At 41.9% G+C, this 24,340-nt stretch overlaps 1 protein-coding gene across 1 annotated transcript in view; it reads left to right on the top strand.

The window, feature by feature from the left end:
* The window catches only part of Slc15a5 (solute carrier family 15 member 5), a 103,990-nt gene that overhangs the window by 16,869 nt on the left and 62,781 nt on the right, over positions 1-24,340 (top strand). Inside the window, exons 3-4 of the mRNA XM_028872254.2 lie at positions 4,851-5,020; positions 19,222-19,445. Of these exons, the coding sequence (XP_028728087.1) occupies positions 4,851-5,020; positions 19,222-19,445 (394 nt within the window). The remainder of the gene's footprint in view (positions 1-4,850; positions 5,021-19,221; positions 19,446-24,340) is intronic.

Genomic DNA, 24,340 nt, shown 5'->3' on the forward strand with positions numbered 1-24,340 from the left:
GGCACCCCTGGCCAGCTCTCTCTCACCCTTGATCCAGACCGTCACAGTGGTTATGACTCCATGCCATGCTTTGCCTATAATCACAGAGCTACTATGATCATTTCATTCTGTTTCACTTGGAGTCAGATTTGATCAGTCCCATGTTCTCTTTCCTTCCAAAGTCCCCTCAGTTATCTAAGAATAAAACCCCATCCCTTTACCTTGGCCAACCAAGCCCTGCATGATGTACACCAAACATATCTGTTTGATCTCCAAACACTGCACCCCTTTTCCTCGGCTTCATGTCCCGGTTCTTGTTTCCTAAGTCAGGATTGGAGGAAAAAATGCAACAGAGACATTTGCTTAGCACCACACAGCTAACATCTAGTTTTCTTTGTCTGGAAGGTATGATCTCTATTTTAAAAATTACACTGAATTCCAGAGAATGGCAGGTCAGGGAGGGTGTGGATGATTGTAAGAGTTTAGCTCCAATTCATGTCTTCTGACCACCAATTCAAAGAGGAAGGACAATATTTATAGTTAATGACAGATGAAACACGTTGATCAAATGTCAAAGCCCGGATGAATAAGGAAATAATGGTGTCATAAAACTGATAACTGCAGAGTCCAGGAAAGAGGCACAAAAAGATCGCCGAGCCTACGGCTCTGCTTGTAGGCTGCACGGTGACAAATGGCTCTGGCTTATGGGCCTGCAGCACAACTAGATCAAACCAGATGAGTCACCTCAATTCTCCAAGTCTCAGGTTCTTTTCCTGAAGAAAAAGTGGGAGAAGAGTGCTATGAGCTTGTGTTTGGCAAAGAATTCTTAGAAACCGCCCCAAAAGCCTAAAAAAAAGAAAATAAACCTGGTAAGTGGATGCCATCAATACCTCATTAAGATAATTAAAATACAAGTCCCAAGCTGAAAGGGAAGACCTATAAAACTATGTAATTGATAATGCACTCATTTGTAGACATATGAAGATTTTTAAATTAAATATTAAGGAAACAAGCAACCTTTTAATTTGTGTGTGTGTGTGTGTGTGTGTGTGTGTGTGTGTGTGTGTGTGGTGTGTGTATGTGTGTGTGCAGGTACACACACTCATGCATACACATGTGGAAGTGAGGGGTCAATGTTGGCTGTCTTCCTCTATCATTCTCCACATTACTCTTATTGAACATGGCATCTACCAATCGGCTAGATGAGCTAGCCAGTAAACCCCTTGAATCTTCAGGCCTTGGCCTCCCAGTACTGGAATTACAAGGATTGCTGTGCCTGGCTTTTTCTGTGGGTGCTGTGACTCAGTCCTCGGGTTTGCAGGGCAAGTGCTTCACCCACTGAACATCTTTCCAGCACTAACTTTCTTTTAAAGTGGGAGACATTTTTACCTGAAAGCTTTATCAAAGAAGATAGAGAAAACCCAAACTCATTAGAGGAAGCTGGATATAATTAGTACTCAGGGAAATGCAAAACCACCAACAACGAGACATTGATACAAATCTACCATCCTTGGTGCTGACTGTGGTAAATGGTTTAGAGCATTCACGGGCATGTGATCACAATGCAAAATGTCACAAAAGGTGAAGGTATCAAAAACATTTGTAAACTTCATATAATACTAGATGTGTGTATATCATAAACCCAAGACATTTCACTTCTAGACTTTTACCTATAGAAAGTGAATGGCCATATCTGTATAAACACTTGAACATCAATGGTTGTATTAGCTATGAGCTGGGGGAAAAAGTCTACTAACAGGAAAATGAATGGATAAATAGTAAATGTTTATATAATGGACCCTACTTGGTAGTAAGAAGGAATGTCCTGATGGGGCAGGGTGTGGATGGGAATGAATGGGGAGGGGATGGTGGTAGATGGGGAGTGAATGGGTGTGAATAGAGGGTGGATGGAGGAACTGATGGGAAAGTGGATTAGAGAAATGAGGGGAAGTGAATAGGCGGGGGCATGGCAACAGTGGTTGGATAAGAATTTGGTACAGTGTAGATAAGGATGTACTGGGAGTGTGCTGTGAATATAGATAAGATGCGTGAGGACTGGCTGAGAAGCAATGGGGGTAAATGAGGTCAGATAGCAGTTGGAAAAGGGTAGATGGAGATGTATGATTATGAATGTGGTAATGGATATGGCTGGATGGGAAGCAAATGTAAGGTTGGATGGAGGTGGATGAAGGTATATAGGGGAGTGGATGGAAGGTAGGTGGGGAGTGGCTGCTGGCGGATAGTGTATGAATGGGGTGGATGGAAGTTGGATGGATGGTGGATATCAGTGAATGGTGATAGACTGGTATGAATGAAGGTATATAGGGAATGGATAAGGGCAAGTAAAGTTGGATAAGGTGTGGATTATGACCAGTTGAGGTGGATAAGGATGGATGGGCTACATGAAGAATTGATGAAGGTGGACAGAGGATAGATGGAATTTTAAAAGGGTGGATGCAGGTGGATGTGGGTTTGATAAGGCATGGTTGCATGGGGTAAATGGGATATTAAGGTATGTTGGTGGTGGATAGACAGTGGAGTGGTGTGTGTCAAAGGGAGTGTAGACGTCGGGTTGGAGGGGTACTGAGGGACAGATGGAGGAGGTGAATAATGATGGATAGTGAAAGAGAAATTGAAGGTGTGTGTGTGTGTGTGTGTGTGTGTGTGTGTGTGTGTGTGTGTGGTGTGGGCCCAAGTCAGGAGGGTGTGGAGGGGCAGTGGATGGAGAGAGTGGAAGCACAGTGGATGGCGGGTGAAGAGCGGGGGAGCTGTGGAGTGGGGTAGAGGAGGGAGGTGTGGATGAATGTGATGGAGAGTATGGAGGAGTGTGGGTGGGAGAATATGGAAGCAGCTGGCTGGTAAGTGAATGGTAGAGCTGCAGATGTGTAGGGGTTATGGAGGGGCAGTAGATGAAGTGGGTGGAGGGAGGCTAGAAGGACTGTGGGTATAGGATATGGATGGAGTTGACAGGGGTTTGTGGAGGAGAATGATGGGTGATGAAGCATGTAGAGGGAATGAACAGGGAGGGTAGAGAAGGCAGTGGATAGCAGGTTGATGGGCCGGTGGTTTGCTGATAGGAGAGACAGGGTATGGAAGTGCTGGAGAAGGGGCTGTAGGTGATATTAGAAAGTGGTAGTAGATAACAGATGGAAGGTGAATGGAGGCCTTGGAGTGGAGGTGAACCAGGTTGTTGGGGGGGGGGTGACAGGAAGGTGATAGGAAGGAAGGGTGTGGGGAGGAGATGGTGAAAATGCTGGATGTGTGTGGTTGGGGAGCTGTGGTGGAAAAGGGGAGTCAATAGGTGACAGGGGTGGTACAGGGTGTATGAAGAAAATGTGTAAGGGAATGTGGTGGGAGGGGATAGAAGGAAGTAGCAGGGTCTACAGAGGGACATGGGTGGGGACTCGTGAAGAGCAGGGAGGAGTCTGCAGTTCATAGAGAGAAGCGGAGGTGTAGAAATGGAAGACAGAGGAAAGAGAGTTGTGAAGAGACATAGGGGTAGTGCAAAGGAGGAAAAATGAGGGAAAGGGAGGAAAAGAGGGATGGGGAAGAGGGGAGAAAGGGAGGGACAGGAAGGGAAAAGGAGACAGGGAAATAGAGGGAGGATAGAGGGGGAATATGAAGAGAGAAGCCAGGGATGAATGGAAAGTGGGCAGGGGAGGTATAGGAAGGGAGAGGCAGAGGGAAAAGAAGGGTAGAAGAGGAGGAGAGGAAAGGGAGGGATGGAGGGAGGGAGGGAGGGAGAGAGGGAGGGAGGGAGGGAGGGAGAGAAAGGTCGTTGGAAGTCATGGTAGGTATGCCATGAGGAACTCCCATGGACTGACCACACTTCTGCATCAACACATCCCGCTGATCACAGGAACAACCTGTGACTTTCACAAAGATGAGAGGCCATAGCTCCCCTAACTAGACCATAGAGTAAAGGGAAAAGAATTCTGCAGAGTTCACTGGAGTCCCTCATCAATTGGTACTGAGTTAAGGGGAATTTAGTCATGTAAACCCTTTACACTTCTACTCACAAAGGAAGTATATGAAAACATAATTCTATTAGAATTTGCACAACCAAAATATAAATACTCACATAACAAAACTTCATATACAAGGGCAGCATCTGTACTTAAATGAGTAAACTGTAACATATTGTGTTGTGTTGCATTGTATTGTACTGTTCTGTATTGTATTGAACCTCAACAACAGATTTTTAACTTGACGTGGCAGGATTATGCCACTGAATTCGAAGCCAGAATGTTCTGATGCTAAATGCAGATCTGGTGAAAGGTTGGGAGGTGAGAGTATCTCCTTAGAAATAATTTGCATAGACTCTGGGTAGGTAGCTTTTTCATGATGCTGGTCATTAGAAAGGGAGAAGGTTTTCTTTAAACCTCACCCGTTCCTTTGGCTTAATGCCTAACCTGAGGTGTAACTGGGTAATCCTGAGGTTTCTGCGTTTTTCTCTACTTTGGGATATTTTGTTCTTCAATGATGGGCATTTTCCAGGTTCACGGGGTGGGGGTGAGGGTATAGTCCTCAGCTTAGGTATAGTCCTCTGCTTCACCTTCAGTTGCTGCTGCAAAAAAATATGCTGAACCTACCTAGCCTGACCTTTATTACATAAAGCTCCTAACAGAAAAAGCATGCTGACCTGTTAAGGTAAAAGAATCTTTTCTCACTGAACCTATTCTAAGCAGAACAAGGACAAGGAAAGTAATAAGGTGGTGGTGTTCCTACACTTACGAGGAAACACTATTGTAAAGTCTGGATCAAGTACCTGGCACCTGTTCTTAATCCATATATGAAATAAAACACCCACAACTCGAGACTTATGTAAAATAACCGCTGGGAATTTTCTTCTCTCTCTCTCTGTACTCCAGGGCCTCCTGGTCCATGAACCTGAGTGCAGCTGCTGTCTTTCTGGGAATCTCATCCATCCAGCCCTCAGGAGCTGGGGCTATTGTGGTCCTGCTTCCTTCTCTGTCTGTGTTCATGGCCCTAGTAGCTCTTTACATGAGGCGCTGCGACCTGATCTATCAGCCAGAGAAACGTGAGTCACACCTTATCTTAGGTTTGGTGGGGAGAGGAGGGTGGTTTCTTACCTCCTTCTTAAATTGCCTCCAGTGTCTCTGAACTCACAGAACTGCGGTGTGTGTGTGGGGGGGGGGGCTGCAGCGGGAGAATGTCCAGGTCTGCCTTTACCTCCCTCCCCTGTGCAGAGACCCAGCTCCAGCTCTCAGACACTCTGTCCCACTCCGGCAGCCACTAAACACCAATGTTCTAGATCTCATTCATCTGTGTCATGAGAAACACTGACATGCATAATACACATACACAATATTGCATACGTAATACATACTACACATTACACACTGTGTGAATACTTAGGTTAAACACCTTTTTAAAAATGTGTTGTCCACGTCATCATTGTTCACCAGCAGAGACAAGTGTTTTTAGAGAGAAAGTGAACTACTTCATCTTTATTTAAATTTGTTTCTTTTTGCTTTGTTTTTTTGAGACAAGATCTCATTAGGGATAGCAGTTTGGCCTTGAATTCTCCATGTGTCCCACACTGGTCTTAAACTCAAGATCCTCAAGTCTCCATCTCCTGAGAGCTGGACCTACAGGTACGTGTCACTGTGCCTGAATCCTAAATTTATTTATTTTTTAAAAATCTTTTAAATATATGTATAATTTTTATATTTTTAAAATTATATATGTATATTCAATTTTTGTAAATGATAGCATGTAAGTGCAGTAGCCCTAAGAGGCCAGAAGAGGGCATCAGCTATCAGATCACCTTGGAGCTAGAGTTACAGGCAGTTTTGAACCACCATGGAGGCTGGGTAATGAACTCTGACTCCTTGCAAAAGCAGCAAGTGCTTTTAATCTCTAAACTATCTCTCAGCTTCTACATTTACTTTTAATGGATACATAAAAACATAAGACATGCATATTTTTGAGGTATTATGTGATGTTTCAATATAAATATACATATGTCTTCTATAATGTTTAAATTAGATTAAACACATTTCATTATGGTAAAACATTCAAAACATTTTTTCCTATTTTTTTTTAAATACATGGACTTTGACTGGACTGGTGGTACATACTTGTAATTTTGTCATTTGAGAGGTGTAGGCAGAATCAAGGGTTCAAGGCCAGCCTCACCTCAGTCACATTCGCAAGTTTGAGGCCAGAGGTACATGAGACCCTATCACAATAAAACAAAACAAAATAAATAAAACAGACAGCACACTGCTGTTATCTATATCCACCCTGCGTTATAAAAGCACTCCAGAACTTCCAGAATGTGTCTAACTGTAACTCAGTGCCCACAGACCAGTCTTCCCCATCCTCCCTCTGCTAATCAAATTCTCCAAAGGAACAGAATTGGTGGACTATGATATTTACTTCAATTAAGAAGTGTAATGTCTTGGCTTTTGTAGTCACAGTATCTACTGATTTCTTTTACATACATCTAATATTCCCTACTAAGGGGAAAAATTAGGTCTGTCCTATGTTCAGATGTGCCCTTCATGCCACATTCCTGAACAGTATAGCAAAGCGGATTTCCATACTACTTTTTCTTCTCAAAATATGCTTCTGTATTCACTGCCTGCTGAATCCTCCATTGCTCCCCAAAGATGCAGAAACTGGCTTTCTACTTTCGGTTTTCTTTTGGGGTCATAATTTACTTATTAGTGTTTTTATGTGGTTTTATAAGTTTAATGAAAACCTATATGTTTATTTTTTTAATTTTGTTACCCGTGGTTTGGTATCACATCAATGTACAGCATTTGCCTCTTTATGAATTACTCCCTTTAAACAGATCCCCTCCAGTGTCACACACGTGGTAGCATGAAAGCATTTTTCTTCATTTTCAAAACTGCATAATGCTCCAGAGTATCTAACATATCCTTGTTTTAGACAGATGACACTGGCTTAGAACTCACTGTGTACCCAAGGGTGATCTTGAACTACTGATCCTGAATCACCCAAATGTTTGTGGCTCAACCCAAAACACATTTTTTTAATCCACTCATCTGTTACAGGACAGTTAAACAGCATAATCTCTTACCTAATGTAAATACTGCTGTTATGAACATATGTATGCAGACAGCTCTAGAGTCCAACCCCTTGGAATCAGATGCCCAGACACAGATCTCATCCTCTTTTAACGTCAGGGGTGGGGCACTTCCTGCTGCTTTCCTCAACACCTGCATCTCCTCCACTCCCATCCTCAGTATCTGGGAATTCCTCACACACTCTCCATATTTTATCAGCACTAATTTTCTTCTTTTACTTTTAATTGTGGCCAAGGTGATGGAACTGAAGTGATGTCTCATCATGATTTTGATTGGCATTTCCAAATGATGAATGACACAATCTTGTCAATGTTTATCAGCCACTTTTATATACTGTTTGATAAATTATCTATTCAAGTCCTCTGTTCATTTTTAAAACTGGGATCATTTGCTTCTGGTTCTCCCCCCCCCCCCCCGCCCCCTCTCTCTCCCTCTCCCTCTCCCTGTCCCTCTCCCTCTTGTGAGCTGTGATTTGGATGTCTTATCCAAAAGTGCAGGGCCACAAAGACTTTTCTTGTTTTTTCTGAGGGTTTGATGGTTTTAGGTCTTTAATCTATTTTAGGTTAATGTCTTGCCTATAGTATGAAGTAAAGTCCAGCCTCATTCTTTTGCATATGGATATTCATTTTCCTCATCTCGCTTTCCTTTGTGGAATATCTGTACCTTGTTGAAGATCGCTTAGTGACCTTCATCATCCAGATTCTTTATTTGGTTCCAGCGACTTATATTTCTGCCTTTGTACCAGAGTTACACATTTTCTTTTCTTTTTTTTTTCTTTTTTTTTTTTTTTGGTTTTTTTGAGACAGGGTTTCTCTGTGTAGCTTTGCGCCTTTCCTGGAGCTCACTTGGTAGCCCAGGCTGGCCTTGAACTCACAGAGATCCGCCTGGCTCTGCCTCCCGAGTGCTGGGATTAAAGGCGTGCGCCACCACCGCCCGGCTCACATTTTCTTTTCTTACATACCTTCTTTCTTTTGTCTGTCTGGGGCTTTTTTCTGTTTTTTTGTTTGTTTGTTTGTTTTGTTTTGTTTTGTTTTTTAGAGAGCAGGTTTCTCTGTGTAATATCCCTGGTTGTCCTGGGACTTGCTTTGTAGACCAGGCTGGCTTCAAACTCACAGAGATCCTCATGCCTCTGCCTCCCCAGTGTTGAGATTAAAGACATGCTCCATCATACCTGGCTTTGAGAACTACACATTTTCTATCACCATTGCTTTGTAATGTGCTTTGAAATCAGAGAATATTAAGCACTCAAATTTGTTTTCCTTTCTCCAGATTATTTTGACTATTCAAGGGGACTTGAGATCCCATACAAGTTTAAGGACTTTTTCCCTGTTCTGCATACACACACACACACACACACACACACACACACAGAGTGTTGCTATGATCTCTTTGACTTGAGTTAACATTTTAATACATATATTCACACTGATACCACCTCAATTTTTTTTTTTTTTTGAAGAACAATCATGGTGAGGATTGAAGTTCACAATCAGGTTTTGATCATTAATTCTGCTTTCTTATTTATTTAATTTTATTATTTATTTATGTTTGTACCACTGTGAGTGTATGTGCAATTGTGTGCAGACAACAACAAAGGTCAGAAGAGGGCATTGAATCCTCTAAAGCTGGAGTTAGAGGCGGTACAAATATGGAGGCTCACAACAGAACCCAGGTCCTCCACGAGAGCAGCAAGCACTCTCAAATGCTGAGCCACCGACAGTCAGCTGGGTAGCTGGGTAGAGGCGTGCGGATTGAAGAGACAAAAAAGAAGACAGAAAAGAGTCGAGAGGTCTGCCAGTCAATGCCAGACAGCCCTGAGTTTATTTCACAGCCAGCTTATACAGTTTTGAAGGACAGAGGTAGAACAATGCACAACACAGGCATTCAACCATTATCTATCCTGCCTTGCGTCAAGGAGCAAGGAGTTTCATTTTCTATCTCAATGTACCTATGGCTGGCATCAGCAACCTACATCTAGCTAGATAGTATGTTCCCTCTTATGGGCTAATCAGGACTTTCTCACAGCCCTTCAAGGAGACTCTGTGGGCTAATCAGAGCTTTCTCACAGCCTTGGAGCAAACAAGCTTGAACTCTATTGACTCAGAATAGAATTCAAACTGGGAAACTGAGTCAGTTGTGGGCTCCCACACATCCCCATCATTTTGAATCCTGGAATTTTGCTAAATTTACTAATTAATTCTCACAGGTGTGTATGTGTCTGTCTGTCTGGCTATCTGTCTGTCTATGTCTGTGTCTGTATGTGTTATAGGTGCATTTAGGCCTTTTCATCTGAGAATAGTGATATTTTTACTTGTTTCCTGAAATTCTAGCTGGCTTTCTCTCTCTCTCTCTCTCTCTCTCTCTCTCTCTCTCTCTCTCTCTCTCTCTCTCTCTCTCTCTCTCTCTCTCTCTCTCTCTTCTTTGTCCAATGGCTCAAAGCTAGAGTTTCTCCACTGTGTTCAGTAATAATGGCAACATGGGCATCTTTACCCTGTTTCTGACCTAAGGAAGAGTCTTCACTCTCATTGATGCTTAACTGTAGGTTTTTCACATATAGTTTTTTATTATGTTGTGGTTGTTTTCTGCTATTCCCAGATTTTCAAGTGTTTTTATCATTCAAGAGCACTGCATTTTGTCAAAAGCTTTTCTGTATCATCGAAATGATCATTGAAATGACCAAGTGTTTCCTTCATTCCTTTCTTTTTCCCTTTTCTTTCTTTCTTCCTTTTTTATTTATTTATTTGGTCCTTCATCTTGTTAAAGCAATGTGTAGTTTTTTTTAGATGCTGAACCATCCTTGCATTATAGATATGAATTTCCTTTGTTTTGGTATACAGTCCTCTTACTGTTCTTCCAGTTTGCCTTCTGGTATTTTTCTTAGGTTTCTGCATCAATATTCAGCAGCAGTTTGGTTTTCTTGTTGCACCGTGACATGGTTTTAGTATCAGGTTAGCTTGACACCCCACAGGACATTTTGACATTCTCTCCTCTTAAATTCCTCTATCGAGTTCGTAAAGATTGTCAATAATTTCCTATTAATTCTTCTTCAAGTGCTTGGTAGAGTCCTCCAGTCCTGGGTTTTTCTTTACTGTGAGATTTCTGATGCAGCCTCAAACTCCTCCCTAGTTACGGGACGTTCCAGGCTTATCTCTTTATGATTCGGTCCTAACAGCTTGTGTGTTTCGAAGAACTTGAGCCATTTCTTCTCGGTTATACAATCTGCTGTCAGTTGCTTACAGCATTCTCTATTTTATTTCTGTGACATCCATTTCAGTATGGTTTTACTCTGTCTTTCACTTCCAATCTTGGCTGTCACTATTTTCTCTCCCACCCCTTCATGATGCATAAAGATTTGTCAATTTTTCTGCTATTTACAGAAGCAAAACTTAGTTTCCTTGGGTTTTGTTTGGTCGGTGGGGGTTTGTTTGGTTTTGTTTTCTCATTTTTTCTGTTCTGTTGTCTCTGTTTCCTTCCATCACCTGACATTAGGTTTAATTTGTTCTTATTTCTCAAGATCCTTGAAGTGCCAGCTTAGGTTATGATGCGAGAGATTTCTTCTTTTTCGGGGCCATGGGCTTTATCCTCAGCTCTCTGTTGGTTGCCATTTGTCTTCAAACATTTTTTTATGTTCTTTTATTTCTTTTCTAACTGGTTGCTTAAGAGAGGCTAGTCTTGCAGGCCCTCCTCATCACTGTTAAGAGTTTAATCTGTAGTACATATATTCACCCATTATCTATGACAAAAATTCTACATATTATTTCTAATACACAGTATGTATTTTAATCTAGGTTCATGTGTTATTTTCTATGCACCGGTTTTTATTTTCCTTAACATGGTTGTATTATCTTTTCTTGGACTTAATGTTTATTTCAAATTTATCTACCCTTTTCTTTGTTTCTTGTAGGTTCTGAGCTATGATGGAATAGTTTTACTTTGGATTGTAAAATCCATCCATGCTTTCTTTTAGTTTTTATATTGTATTTTTTTTATTTTATACTTCTGAACCACTGGAAATTATATTCAGATAGATTGTAAGAATAAACACATTACTGTCAAGTTATTCCAATCTCACTTATTAGAAAGTCCCTGTCTTTGACCTTGATTTGCTATGCCATCTTCATTGCACGTTGAATTGTGGGAATTTGTGGTGATATATTGTGGACCCTAATAAAATTTGCCTGAAGATCAGAGGACAGAACAAGCCACTAGATTAAACATAGAAGTCGGGTGATAGTAGCACACACCTTTAATCCTAGCACTTGGGAGGCAGAGATCTGTCTGGATCTCTGTGAGTTCAAAGCCACCCTGGACTACATGAGATTGATTCAGTCTAGGAGAGGAACAGAGCCAGGCAGTGGTGGCACACACCTTTAATCCCAGTATTTGGGAATCACATTCCTTTAATCCTAGCACTTGAGATCTCACACCTTCAATCCCAGTATTTGGGAAGCACACACGCCATTAATCCCAGCACTAGGAAGGATGTGATGGCTGGGTTGAGAAAGGTATATAAGGCGTGAGGAGGCAGGAACTAGAGCTTTTTCAGGCTGAGGAGTCCTAGAGGTAAAACATGGCAGTGGCTTGTTCCTTTGTCTCTCTGCTCTTTCAGCATTTACCCCAATATCTGGCTCTGGGTATTTTATTAAAAGACCATTTTACAATTTGTGTTACAAGAATTTGTTTTTTGTTTGTTTGTTTGTTTGTTTGTTTTTTGAGACAGGGTTTCTCTGTGTAACTTTGCACCTTTCCTGGATCTTGTTCTGTAGACCAGGCTGGCCATGAACTCACAAAGATCTGCCTGCCTCTGCCTCCCAAGTGCTGGGATTAAAGGCGTGCACCTATTGTTCCCTTGATCAGTGTTTCTATTCATCTTGCTTAACCATGCCTTCTTTCTGACATGTTTCCTGCCTCTCCTGTTCAACTGCATGGTCACCAGCAACAGAAACATCATGAGTTGTACTACTTCCTAATGTCACTCACCAGTGTCACACGACCCATCATTGTCACTCACCAGCATCACTCAGCCATGTCACTTTATTTCTACCATACGCCTGTGAGGCAGGTGGGAAAGGCAGCATTACCGCTTTGTAGACTAGGCTCCATGCACTGCATCTCTGCTCCTGGCATACCCTAAGCTTAACATCTTCATTGTACTTACCAACTTGTTCAAACTGTTCTTTCAGGGGCATAATTAGAGACTCCTATGTCTCATACACTCGATATGGAAAAGGCTCAGTGTTTATTATTCAACAGAGTACAAAACAAAGATCCAGAAGGCAGAGATGACTTTCTTATGACTAAAACCCCACAGAGATTAGCAGAAGTGAGGCCAGAGCCCCTGTGTCTCAGAGCTCTGGAGTCTGTGGTCAGTTACTTTATGGTACATGCCCTCTTGGTAACAGATAATGGAGTCTGTACTCAAAAAAAAGTCACCGTTGATCTCAGATACCAACAAAAGAAAGAACGCAAAGGAGGGGCTTTTGATTTGGAAACTATTGTGGCATTTTCTGGAATGTCTAATTACCAAACAATCTTATGGTTTTTATTGATATGCACATACACACAAACACATACATAGTGGGAGGGGCTTTCTTGGTGGTATTTCTAATTGCCTAAAATATACAAAACCCTGGGTTCAATCCTCAAGCACTATGTGAGAAAGAGAGAGAGAGAGAGAGCACTATGTGGGATATATATATACAATCCCAAGATTTCAAATTCTAGGCTAGCCTGGTTACAGGATGATACTGTCTTAAACACACAAACAAGGAAAATGTGAAAATTAAGCACACATGTATCTAACACTGCATTTTCACATTTTTCAAAAAACAATTCAACATATGTCCATTTACTTCTCAATACCCTATTTGAAAATGTGTTTATCTGAATAAAGAAATACACTCCTTCAAGCCATATATATCCATACAATCAACTGCTATTCTTGCCTACATAGTGGAGTCCACAAATTGCATATCTTATCATATGTTAAGATGATTCTTTTTCTTTGCTTATTAATAAAAAAAAACAATTTCGTATGTTGCAAGAATACAATTAGCCTAGAAGATACTCCTCAGTGGCTTATTCTCAAAAGTCTCTCTACACAATGACTATGTGGGAGTGGATGCTTTTGTTTTTCCTTTGATGGTTTTGTTTGTGGTTTCTGCTTTGTTGGATCACCCAATGATTGTGAAGTAAAACTCCATCTTTCCCCAGCAAAGGATATAATCCTTATTTTGGCTTCTTCCTCTCTGATGACTAAATTGGAAATCTCTCCAAGCTATAATTCAAAGCCATAGGTGACCTTAAAGAAATGATTTTTTTCTATGCTACCTTTTATCTTAAGGTAACTTTTCAAATGTAGACCATGCATTCCATTATGTTTAGCTGTCAAGCAGTCCCTTCATTTGCATTTCTTCCCACTGCTATAATTTTGAGAACTGGCAGGTGACCAAAGGAGAAAAAATATGCCTCTACCATGGAGAGTGCAATGTAGGCGGTTTTTTTTTATTATAATTAAGTACCATAGATATTCACGATTAGATCAAGGTCAGAGGAGCAGAACGTAAGAGCCAAGGACTTAAAGGTACAAAGAATAGGAAAATGGCTTCCTAAAAGTTTTTTTTTTTAAATACTAATAGCTGTAATCCTTGGGTTTTGCAATAAAACATTGAAAATGGCTCATCTATTTTATTTTAGAAAGTGTACACCTGCTGTGTGTGTGTCCTGGGCATTTAAGCCAGAACTTCACATCTCAGCTGAATTTTCATTCCAGACGGAGGTTTTTGCTGTTGTTGATTTTTTTTTTGTTCTGTTTTTTGTTTTGTTTTTATTTTCTTTTTCTTCATTTCCCCTTTCTGCTCTGGGTGTGCAAAGACAATCTGAAAATTACAATGTCAATGGAATTTTCTTAAGGCTGAATCTCCATGACACTCACAATTATTTGGATAACACTTGTAAGCTTTCTATTAAGCCTATTGGATTAATCCATAGAGTTGATGCAGCATGTATGTATAGGTTATTTCAACAGTGGGAACTCCAGTGATGGCGGCAGTTGCCACACCACAGCAGACCCTACTAACTTCTTTCTCAGAATGGCTTCTTGAGACCACCCAGCTGATCAGGTTCCCTCTTGCTGTGTTCCTTCCCTCTTTGACCGACAGCTCATCCCTGTCTTTGGATCTCCTCTTCAATCCTTCCACCCGTGTCCCTGCTTTGATGGCCTGATGATGACTGAGGTCCAGGATTCCTTTCAGGAACCATGACTCTTCTCTGTCCATGCCTTTCTCCTCCAGTGTCTCCCAGCCCAAGCCTTTAGTGGTACCTCCAGGCCTCTCAGCTCCACATCCACCTCTCTTCCAGCCTTGAAAAGCTCATCTTCACTTTTGATTTGACTTTTAGACTTAGTTATCTAGCAAGGTCTCAAATGTGACCCCAATATAATTCTTAGTTCAGCTGCAGATATACCACTCTCTCCCTCCTTCTCTGTCTCTGTCTCTGTCTCTTTCTTTTTCTCTCCCATCTTACTATGTAGCCCTGGTTGGCCTAGAACTACTATGTAGACCAGAGTGCCCTCGAACTCACACGGATTCACCTCCCTTTGCCTTTCAAGTGCTGGAATTAAAGATGTGAACCATCATGCCCAACTCATGCAAAGCTCTTGTATCCCTCATGATATCTTCATGATATGTCACCGACACCCAGCTGTTTAAGGGGACACGTGGCCATCTACTCATGTCAACCGCTTCCTTACCTTCAGACATCAGGAGATTCTGTTGATTGCTGAAAACATAGTCCATTCTATTGGTCTCTTCCCTGCCGCTACTGTTCTGACTACATCCCGCTATCTCCTGTATGGCTTCTGCTTTCCAGTCTCATCCCCGGAAATCTATCAGCCATCAGGTTCAAGGGTTTCTTTTACTATTTATTTTTCAGTTTAAAGAACCAAACTCAAATCCTCATACTTGTTAGGTGAGCCTTCTATGAATGAGTCACAAACCAGGCCCCAGGGTAGCTTTTTTTTAAATTAATTCATTTAAAAATATATAACAAAATAAAATATAATAAAATAAAACAAAAACTATTACATTGACATTGGACAAGATAAAGAAAAAACAAAAACCCCCAAAGAAGGCAAAAGGATCAGAGACCCACTCATTCACAGCACACTCAGGGATCCCATGAAAGGTTAAACTAGAAGCCATAATATACATGCAGAGGAGCTGCTGCCGAGCTGTGCAGGCCCTGTGCATGCTGCCTCAGTCTCTGGGACTTCATACGAGCTTTGCTCAGTTGATTCTGAGGGTTTGTTCTCCCGGTGTCCTCCATCCTCCCTGGCTCTTACACTCTTTCTGCCTCCTCTTCCACTGGGTTCCCTGAGCTCTAAGGAGGGGGATTTGATGGTGACATCCCATTTAGGGTGGAGTGTTCCAAGGTTCCAGGGTAGCTCTTTAAAAATATGAACTATATGCTGTCTCTCTTCTACTTACAACCCCTTCGTGATTTCCAACACTTCTGAGGGTGGACTGCGCATTCCTCCCACCATCTGTGTAGTCTGGCCTCTAACAAGCATTGGACTTTACCTTCTCACCATGTTCTTCTCATCAGCAGCTCCTACCTCAGAGCCTTCGCTGCTGCTCACATTGTCCCAGCGCACTTCCACTTCATCATCTGCCGGTCTGTTTCCTCCAGGTGATGCTGTTCACTCCCAGTCATCGTCAGCCTTCAGTTCATATGTCAACACCTTAGGAAACCTCTATGTGCTATCCCTTAGTAGGTGCCTCATATTTATCCATTGCATTTCCATCATAGACATGCAAGGATTTTCCTACTTACAGTGTCGTTGGGACCACAAAGAAGACTTGTGGATTTGTGAGCCTTGCTCACTGCCAGAGATGGAGACAGCCCCTGGTTCACAGTAAATGAGCTGACTAAATCAATGATTTTATCCTCACTTCATGAGCATGCATTGGGTATTTTCTGTGCCACCAGGAATTTTAGAAATTACCATAATTTATTCATTCCCTGGTTTTGGGCCACTTTGGTTTTTTTGTTTTGTTTTATTTTGTCTCACTGTATCAGACAATTTTCTTTCGCTGAATTTATTTTCCAAAGTACTATTATAACCTGGTCCTGGTTCACAGAGCAGAGCTGCTGGCCTGAGATTCATCACTGCTATGAAATAATAGAAATACAGTGGAAGATTCATAGATATGCTTGTGGAAAGTTACATTTGATGTCTGATAGATCAAGCATATGCTATCAGGGCATATCTTCTTATGTCTTTTTTATATTTAATTTTTTAGTGTATTTCACAAACATACTAGCAATCAGACTTGAGATTTTTCTTTGTTTTCTAAGTTAGGGTCTCACAATCCTTCTACTTCCACCTTCCAACTGAAGAGATGGCAGGCATCTGGGAGAATCTTTTTAACTGATTTATTTTGCAAAGATTAGTTTACTTTTAGTTTTGTCTATATATGTGGGGGATGGGCTTTGCACACATGAGTGCAGGTGCCCTTGGAGGCTAGAAAAAGGTATCAGATCCCCTGGAGCTGGAGTAACAGGCAGTTGTGAGTCACCAGGGGTACTGAGGACATAACTTGGGTCCTCTGGAAGAACAGTAAATGCTGTTAACCACAGAGACATCTCTCCATCTTCAAAACTGATTTTTACCAAGTTTCATAAGCACCAATCTAAGCTATCTTTCTTTAGAAATAATGATAGTAATATTTAATTGTTTAAGGAGATTTCAGGTATCTATATATCATATATTAGAAGTAAATTCAATTTTTATCTCACAATAAAGTATGCCAGGTTTATAATAAAGTCATGGTGCATGCATTTAAACACATATTCAACACAAGACCCTGGATTTTTAAACTTGGGAGAAAAGTAAAGAAAATATCTTTAGGAGAACAGAAAAATAATAATGACTTGTCTCCTACAAATAATTACCATTTAATGATAAAGACTGTCTGAAAACCTAGAGTCACTTGGATCAAAGTGAATCATCATATCCTGCTGTCTACACAGCAATATGTTTTTCAAGAATTGATCAGTGTTTTAGTTACTGTTCCTATTTCTGTGAAAAAACACCATGACCAAAAGCAAATTGGGGAAGCAAGAGTTTATATCCTCTTACACGTCCCCATAACACTCTGTCACTGAGAGAATTCAGGGCAGGAGTCTGGAAGCAGGAAGAAGAGACCATGGAAAAAGGCTGCTTACTACATTGCTCCTGATGGTTTCCCCAGGCTGCTTTCTTACAGCACTCAGGATCACAAGCCCGGGGTGATACCACCCACAGTGAACTGGGCTCTCCCACATCATTCATCACCCCAGAGTGAACAGGGCTCTCCCCCCACCTCAAACATCAATCAGAAAAATGCTCCACAGGTCAGTCTAGTGGGGGAATTATCTCAGTTGAGGTTCCCTCTTCCCAAATGACTCCAGCTTGTGTCAGGTTGACATAAAACTAACCAGCACAGCCTGATAGAGTATGAGTGGAGGAACAACACAAGCTAAACTGTGAGAAAATGTCAAGGCGAAGTCACTTAGCCCAGGCCTGCCCATGTTCAACCTCTAGACTTCACCATCACACACCCAGTTCTCATTTTCCTTAAACCTTAAGTAAACTCACTGAAATGGCTACAAACCCACCCCCCACCCCCGTGGAGGAGTTCATGCTGTGACAATGGGGCACTTTCCTTATTACTTCTTCTCTCAAGAACACCTCCATGCTTCCGTCTCCTTAGGCCAATCCTGAGCTTTCCTCTGTGCTTGGGAACCGTGGTCAGGAAGAGGTGACAAGGACCGTGGAGCTGAGCGTCTCTCCTGTCAGCAATTATCCCGACGCTCTTCCATGTGACCTAAAGATACTTCACAGAGGCCACCAGAGAGCCACAAGTATAATCACTCTTGGTCACTACCAATTTGGGCTGGATTTGATTCAGTGACTTGAGGTGAAAGGGTGCATATTCAATTACCAGGCCCCCAGCTCCTCAATTAATCAAAGGTTGACATAATCAGCCTATTACAAGTCCTACGGAAAAGATCAGATGGAATCAATATAGCCAACTTTATAGCCATAAAAAGAAATGTGGATAGATATTCCTTATTTAAATATAACAACCAATACTTGGTGTCTTCTAAATGAATCTGGCTAGAATTCATCTTAGGAAGGATTTTCTTATGGGAAATTTGGACACAATGACACTCAAACTGAACGCTGAGTGCCTCTGGCTGTCTTGCTGAGAGAAACTCAGATGTTTTTGTGTGTACTGTACCATTTCTCCTTTGACCAAAATTTGGTGTCTATAATTTGTGGAAGGATTTGTCTAGGAAAGTGAACATTATGAAAAAAAAAGTCACAATCAACATTTTTCTTGTCATGGTAGCAAGAAGTCCTAAGTGAGAGAAAGAAAGTGTACAATCTAAAAATCATAAAAGAAGCAACAGTGAGGTTCAACTGCCTGGGACTAGGTAAGTGCTAACAGCTGAGGCAATGCAACATTTCTGATGCTCATTCTCCATACCAATTTGGAGGAGAATCCTGGAAAGCCGACTAATACAGCCTGTTTTTTTTTTTTTTTTTTTTTTTTTTTTTTTTTTTTTTTTTTTTAGTAACATTGTCAACACTCATAAAGGCATTTAAAGAGTTCAACATTGAATTTTATGTCTGAAATTCAAGAGTAAAGTCAAAGAAAAGAATACATTTGCCTTCATCTCTGTGTCAGAATAGAAAAGCCAACCGCTACCTGCCAAGTAAAATGAGGGTTATTTATATTTTACAAAATAGTCTTGGTTCCTGAGTAAAAGATGTAAAAGAAAGCCCAGGTTCTCTTATTCATTAATGAGCGGAGTTAGAGACTTCTTAGAGACTCCGAAATTCTGTTCTCTGCTGTTGTATTTTGTCACTCCTTTTCTAATGCGTCCCCATTGATCTTACCTTCTTCATTTTTCACATCGGCTGTCAGGCACCACCCGGGCTGGCCATCAGGAAGCTATCCTGTCAGCAGCATCTTTGAATCCATCTCCGGGGGTGTGGAAACCTTCTATGCCGTTTTACCACGGTTGTCCTTGGGAGTGGCAGTTCTTGATTCATGTCTGAGAGGGCTGAAAGGCCGTCTCCAGGCCAACACATGCTATCTCCAATGCTTTGCAGATTGCTCGCTCCTGACCGTCTCTGGTGTGATTGTTAAGGCCCTGAAAAAATGCTGCCTGCCATACTGCCTCCTTGGGCGAGAAGGAACAAGTTGGTCAGACCATGCCATGGAAAAACGCGGTGGACGCCACAATGAACTCCAGGAGGAAGACACAGAAATTGTCTTCTCCACCCTTTTGCCTCTCTTCAGTTTCCAGCTCATACACAAAATGTGCCTGATGCAGGTAAGGACAGCCAACACACACCGGTGGCGACAGAGCAACGTCGTGTATTTTCATCCTGCATTTGTCACTTTTTTTTTCCGTTGCTGTGGCGAAAGCAACTGGGCTCAGTTTGAGGGGACAGAGTCTGCTGCAGTAGGGAAAGACAGGAAGTGAGGCTGCCTCTAGGAAACCAGGAAGCCTCCTCCCAAGAACCACTTCCTCCTGGCTGCAAGACTCCACCTCCTCAAGTTTCCATAACCTTCCCAAACAGCACCACCATCTGGAGACCAAGGGTTCAAACACATGAGACTTTAGGGGAGACATCCCACATTCAAACCACAACACCCCCAGTAGGCACTTTCAAACACTTCCGGAGCCACTGTCTTACTTTCTGAACAATGGTTTTAAGAGCTCAGCAGGATCAAGCTGAAACTCAGTTGAGAAACCCTTGGGTGGGATTATCTCTGTAGGGATTGCCCATGTCTGGCCAAAGGTGCAGACAGTATCTCAGAATGCACAGAATCTCAAGACCCAGAGGCAATTTCTGAACTCCCTTTAACCAAAGATTTCACACACACCCCACCTCTTCTCATTCAACCTTTAGAAAGCATCCCGAAGAAGCTGACTGACTTCCATCATAACTAACTCTTAAAATGAGTAAACAGTTCTCTCCCCACTCGAATATTATTCTTCGGGGAACCAGTCCTTATGCTGGGAGGTAATCAAAACACTAAGCCCAAGGCATCTTTTGTAGATATATGTAATTTTAAACAAATTAATGTTAACTGTGGTCAAAGACCAAGTTATAAATGGAACAGAAGGAGATGACTACACAAGTCTTTGAACAAGCTCAGGACTTTCTTGATGGCTTCCCCAACCCCAACTTAGAGCTTAGAAAGTTAATGCCTGAATTGTATGTGGCAATCACAGAACAATAGAGATGGAGGCGGGGGGGGGGGCAGTTTGCCTAACTCCAGCTCCATTTGCTAAAGAGATCTGCACAGAGAAAGTTAAGTGATTTGATGTTGAGAGATAGCCTGTCTCAACAGCAGTGAAGGAGAAAAAACGTGAAGGAGTCAGTGACTCTCAGAACAGCTGTGTGTAGCTGGGCTATACCCGTGCCTGCTCCTATAAACCCAGTGTGAAGATTTCGATGTGAAAAGTCCCCAGTAGGCTTATGTGTTTGAACATTTGGCCCCCGAATAGCTGACAGTGTTTGAGGAGGCAGAGCCTTGCTGGGGGAATTCCATCACTCAGGGTGGACTCTGAGAGTTCATAGCCTCGCTCCATTTTCTGGTCTTTCTCCATTTCTGGTGTATAGGTCAAACTGTCGTCAGCCAGCTTCCTGCTCCTGCCACCATGCCCAGAGTCTTCCCCTGTCCACAGGCACTCCCTCTGGAGCCCTGAGTTAAAATAAACCTTCTCTTTCTAAAGTAGCTTTTGGTTGTAGTATTTTATCCCAGCACAGAAACAGTAAAGAAAACACCTAACAAACTAGTGCTGCCAAGCTGAACTCAGTGCATGAGCTGTTCTTACAATACTTATCATTATTACATGAGCCTAGGTGCATGGTGTGGAAGCAGTTGCAAACATGGCTTGGGGCTCGTATAGAGGTCAGAGGACAACAGAAGTTGGTTTTCTTCTTCCACCTTTATGTGGGTTCTGGGGATGGAACTCGGATCACCAGATCTGTGTAGCAAGGGCCTCCGTCTTTAGAGCCATCTCTTGTTCTTGTTTTCATTTTTGTATGTAGTGAAAGTTATGATGGCTTTAATATTTTACATCATTGGGAAAAATCAAAAGAGTAGTCTGTGGTGCTTAAAAATTATATGGAAGCTACATTTCACTGTCTACAAATAAAGTTTTATCAGAACAGTGCCATGCTCGTTGGTTTGTTAGACCTGTGGCTGCTCATGTCCAAAGGTGGCAGAGCTGAAAAGCTGCCAAAGAACACCCGTGTGGACATCGTCATCACCTGATCCCTTACAGAAAGCTTCGCTAACCCCTGGTCCAAACAGTGCACGGGAGCTATGCTGATTAGGAGAGTCCTCCTGACTGTACAAGTATCAAAACATGACATAGCAGAAGACTTCTCCGCTTACATGGTCATTGCTAGAAAGGCCTGAGAAAATAATGATGAGTACCGAACTACTGAGCAGTCTATAGCTAGCTGTAAAGCCTTCTGTGCCAAGAGCACAGATTACTAACTCCTTGTCTTCATGGGAAAGCAGCAACTTATATTTCTCTCCACTCAGTTTGAGCCTTTTCTATAAAAGGTTCTGTATTTTGTATTTTGGTATAAGTACAATACATTCTTGTACATTTGGTTTTAGTCCCTCCCACACATCTCAGTCCCTTTCCTCTTTCCATCTAGTGCCCATCTACTTTTCTCTCTGTTCTTTCTCTTTCTGTGTGTACACACACACCAGTGAACTGTCTTTTTCATGGGTGAGGTGTTATTTATAGGAACATGGGTGGGCTGTACAAGTAAAGAAAAAGTTGGTAAACTAAATTTTAAGGAAATAAATGCCCAGCTAACTGAAGAAAAATTGCATGTATTTATTGATCATTTATTATTCAGCATAGCTTCTTAAAGATGGTTTCCAGATATTTGCATTTACTTGATGGAGGAGATGTAGGCCTGCCATGGCCTGTGTGTGTGTGTGGGGGGGGGTGTTGGGACTCAAAGACAACATGCAGAAGTAAGTTCTCACCTGATGCTGAGATCAAACTCAGATTGTCGGGCTCAATGGCCCTGACCAGCTGAGCCATCTCACCACCTTGACTTCTGAATGGCTAATTTTATGCTCACAGGAAGTCTGCACAACCACTGTGATTATCACACATGGGAGACTTGGCAGCTAGTGTAATGACTCATGTGGCTCACCACTCTGCGTTAGGGAGGCTGAAGCAGGAGGATTGCTGTGGGATATCTCAGCCTGGAATACATAGTGAGTTCAAGGCTAGCCTGCATGCCTGGCTGTACATTGAGACCTTGTTTTTAAAATAAATAAATGTATAAGGTTCCAGTGAATAGAAAGATTAAGTAGCCTTGAACTTGTTAGCATATGTCAGTATGGTTACCCTAACTCAAGGCTGATATCAAAGCCTATTGATAACTGTTGTTGGGATTATTTGGCTCTTTTGGGGGGCCTGCCACACAGCTCCCAAATAAATCACACATGGAAGCTTAGTCTTACTTATGAATGCCAGCCTTAGCCTGGCTTAGTTTCTAGCCAGCTTTCCTTAACTTAAATTATCCCATCTACCTTTTGCCTCTTGGTTTTTCCTTTTCTATTCCTGTATACCTTCCTTTGTTTCTTATTCCATGGCGTGCTGTGTAGCTGGGTGGCTGGCCTTTGCAGTCCTCCTCCTTCTCTGGCTACTTCTCTCGTTCCCAGATTTCTTCCTCTGTATATTCTCTCTGCCTGCCAACCCCACCTATCCTTCCTTCTGCTTTGCCATTGGCCAGTTCTTTATTAGAGCATCAGGTGTTTTACACAGGCACAGTAACACAGCTTCACAGAGTTAAACAAATGCAACATAAACAAAAGTAACACACCTTAAAATAATATTCTCCAACACATAACACCTCTCTGATGCTTCACTAAATACCCTTGATACAAACTATTTAGGTACCAACATTGTATAGAGTGATGTTTTGCTAGAAATTGAAAGAAAATGTTAGAGCATCCTTCTCCAGTTTGGAACTTCCATCAGGACAGGTTAAGACTAGATTTTGCCTCCAGATAAAATAATCACCGGCACAAAGGCAATCAAAGTACCAGGAATAAAACATCTCGGAATTCCATATTTTAAATTTAATAGCAATTATTGACCTTCAGGTCCAAGACATATATTTAAAATATGTTGATATTAAGGCCGACAAGGTTGCCATTTGACATTAGGGCCACTCAAAGGTGAAAATGAATCTCTATTGACAGCAATTACTCCTGAATACTCAGAGGCCTGTGTGAAATAAAAGTATTTAAAATTTTAAAAGGGGGAGGATTTCAGAACTTGAGGCAGAAGCAGAAATGATTTCAAGCTTTCAAGACACCATAGCCTTTTTCTTGGATTAGGCAATATATTAATATCGCTTCACTAAAGATTAATGACACATTTGCAACATTATTAAGTTAACAGGTTTCAGTGTCTGTGATTCATGCCGATAATAACTTTATTCCTATTAACAATAATTCTCATTTGAAATCAGTAACAGAAACTTGCTCTGACACTGGGAGCCGCTCAGTCTTAAACTTATTCAGCTGCCAACACGTTTTAAACCTCACATCCATCGTCCATGTCCCTCAGACTGGGGTTCGTGTGTGTCATAATTTTACGGAAGCAGATCAGAACTAGCTAACACACCCTTCACTCTCGCCGTCTGTCCCCAACCAAAGCAACCCCTGTTTATTATCCCAAGTATCAAAGACTGGGAGATAAACTATCACCAGCCTGTGTTTTATGCAGACAGGGAGAAGCTGTATGGAAATGGGGTCCAGCCCTCTGTCTGGGCATAGCAAGAGTTACCTTTTATCATCAGTTTGTTAACAGGGGCACTGACTGTTGACACCGTTTACAAATCCCAGTTTGTACACCTGACTAGGGAGAAGGGTCAGTGAGGAATTCAGTGAGAATCTATGATGCAGAGGTTGGAGCACAGTGGTTCTCCTGGGGTCATGGGAAGGCAGGCCTCTCCCTTCGGTTCTAGTACTGTATAAGAAGCCGTTTGTCACAGCTATTCCTCGAGGAAGGGGCATGCAGGCCTTTCCTCTGTGCCTCTCAGTGGCTCTCTGTGATGCTGGAGATCAAAGACATCTTATGTGCCACTAATGACTCTTAGAAAGTGTGAAGCAATGCCCATGTCATGTGTCATATGTCTTGTTTCTGATATCATGACTCCACAGAGCTTG

This window comes from Peromyscus leucopus, chromosome 3 (genome assembly GCF_004664715.2).
Source record: "Peromyscus leucopus breed LL Stock chromosome 3, UCI_PerLeu_2.1, whole genome shotgun sequence".
NCBI classification, from domain to species: Eukaryota; Metazoa; Chordata; class Mammalia; order Rodentia; family Cricetidae; genus Peromyscus; species Peromyscus leucopus.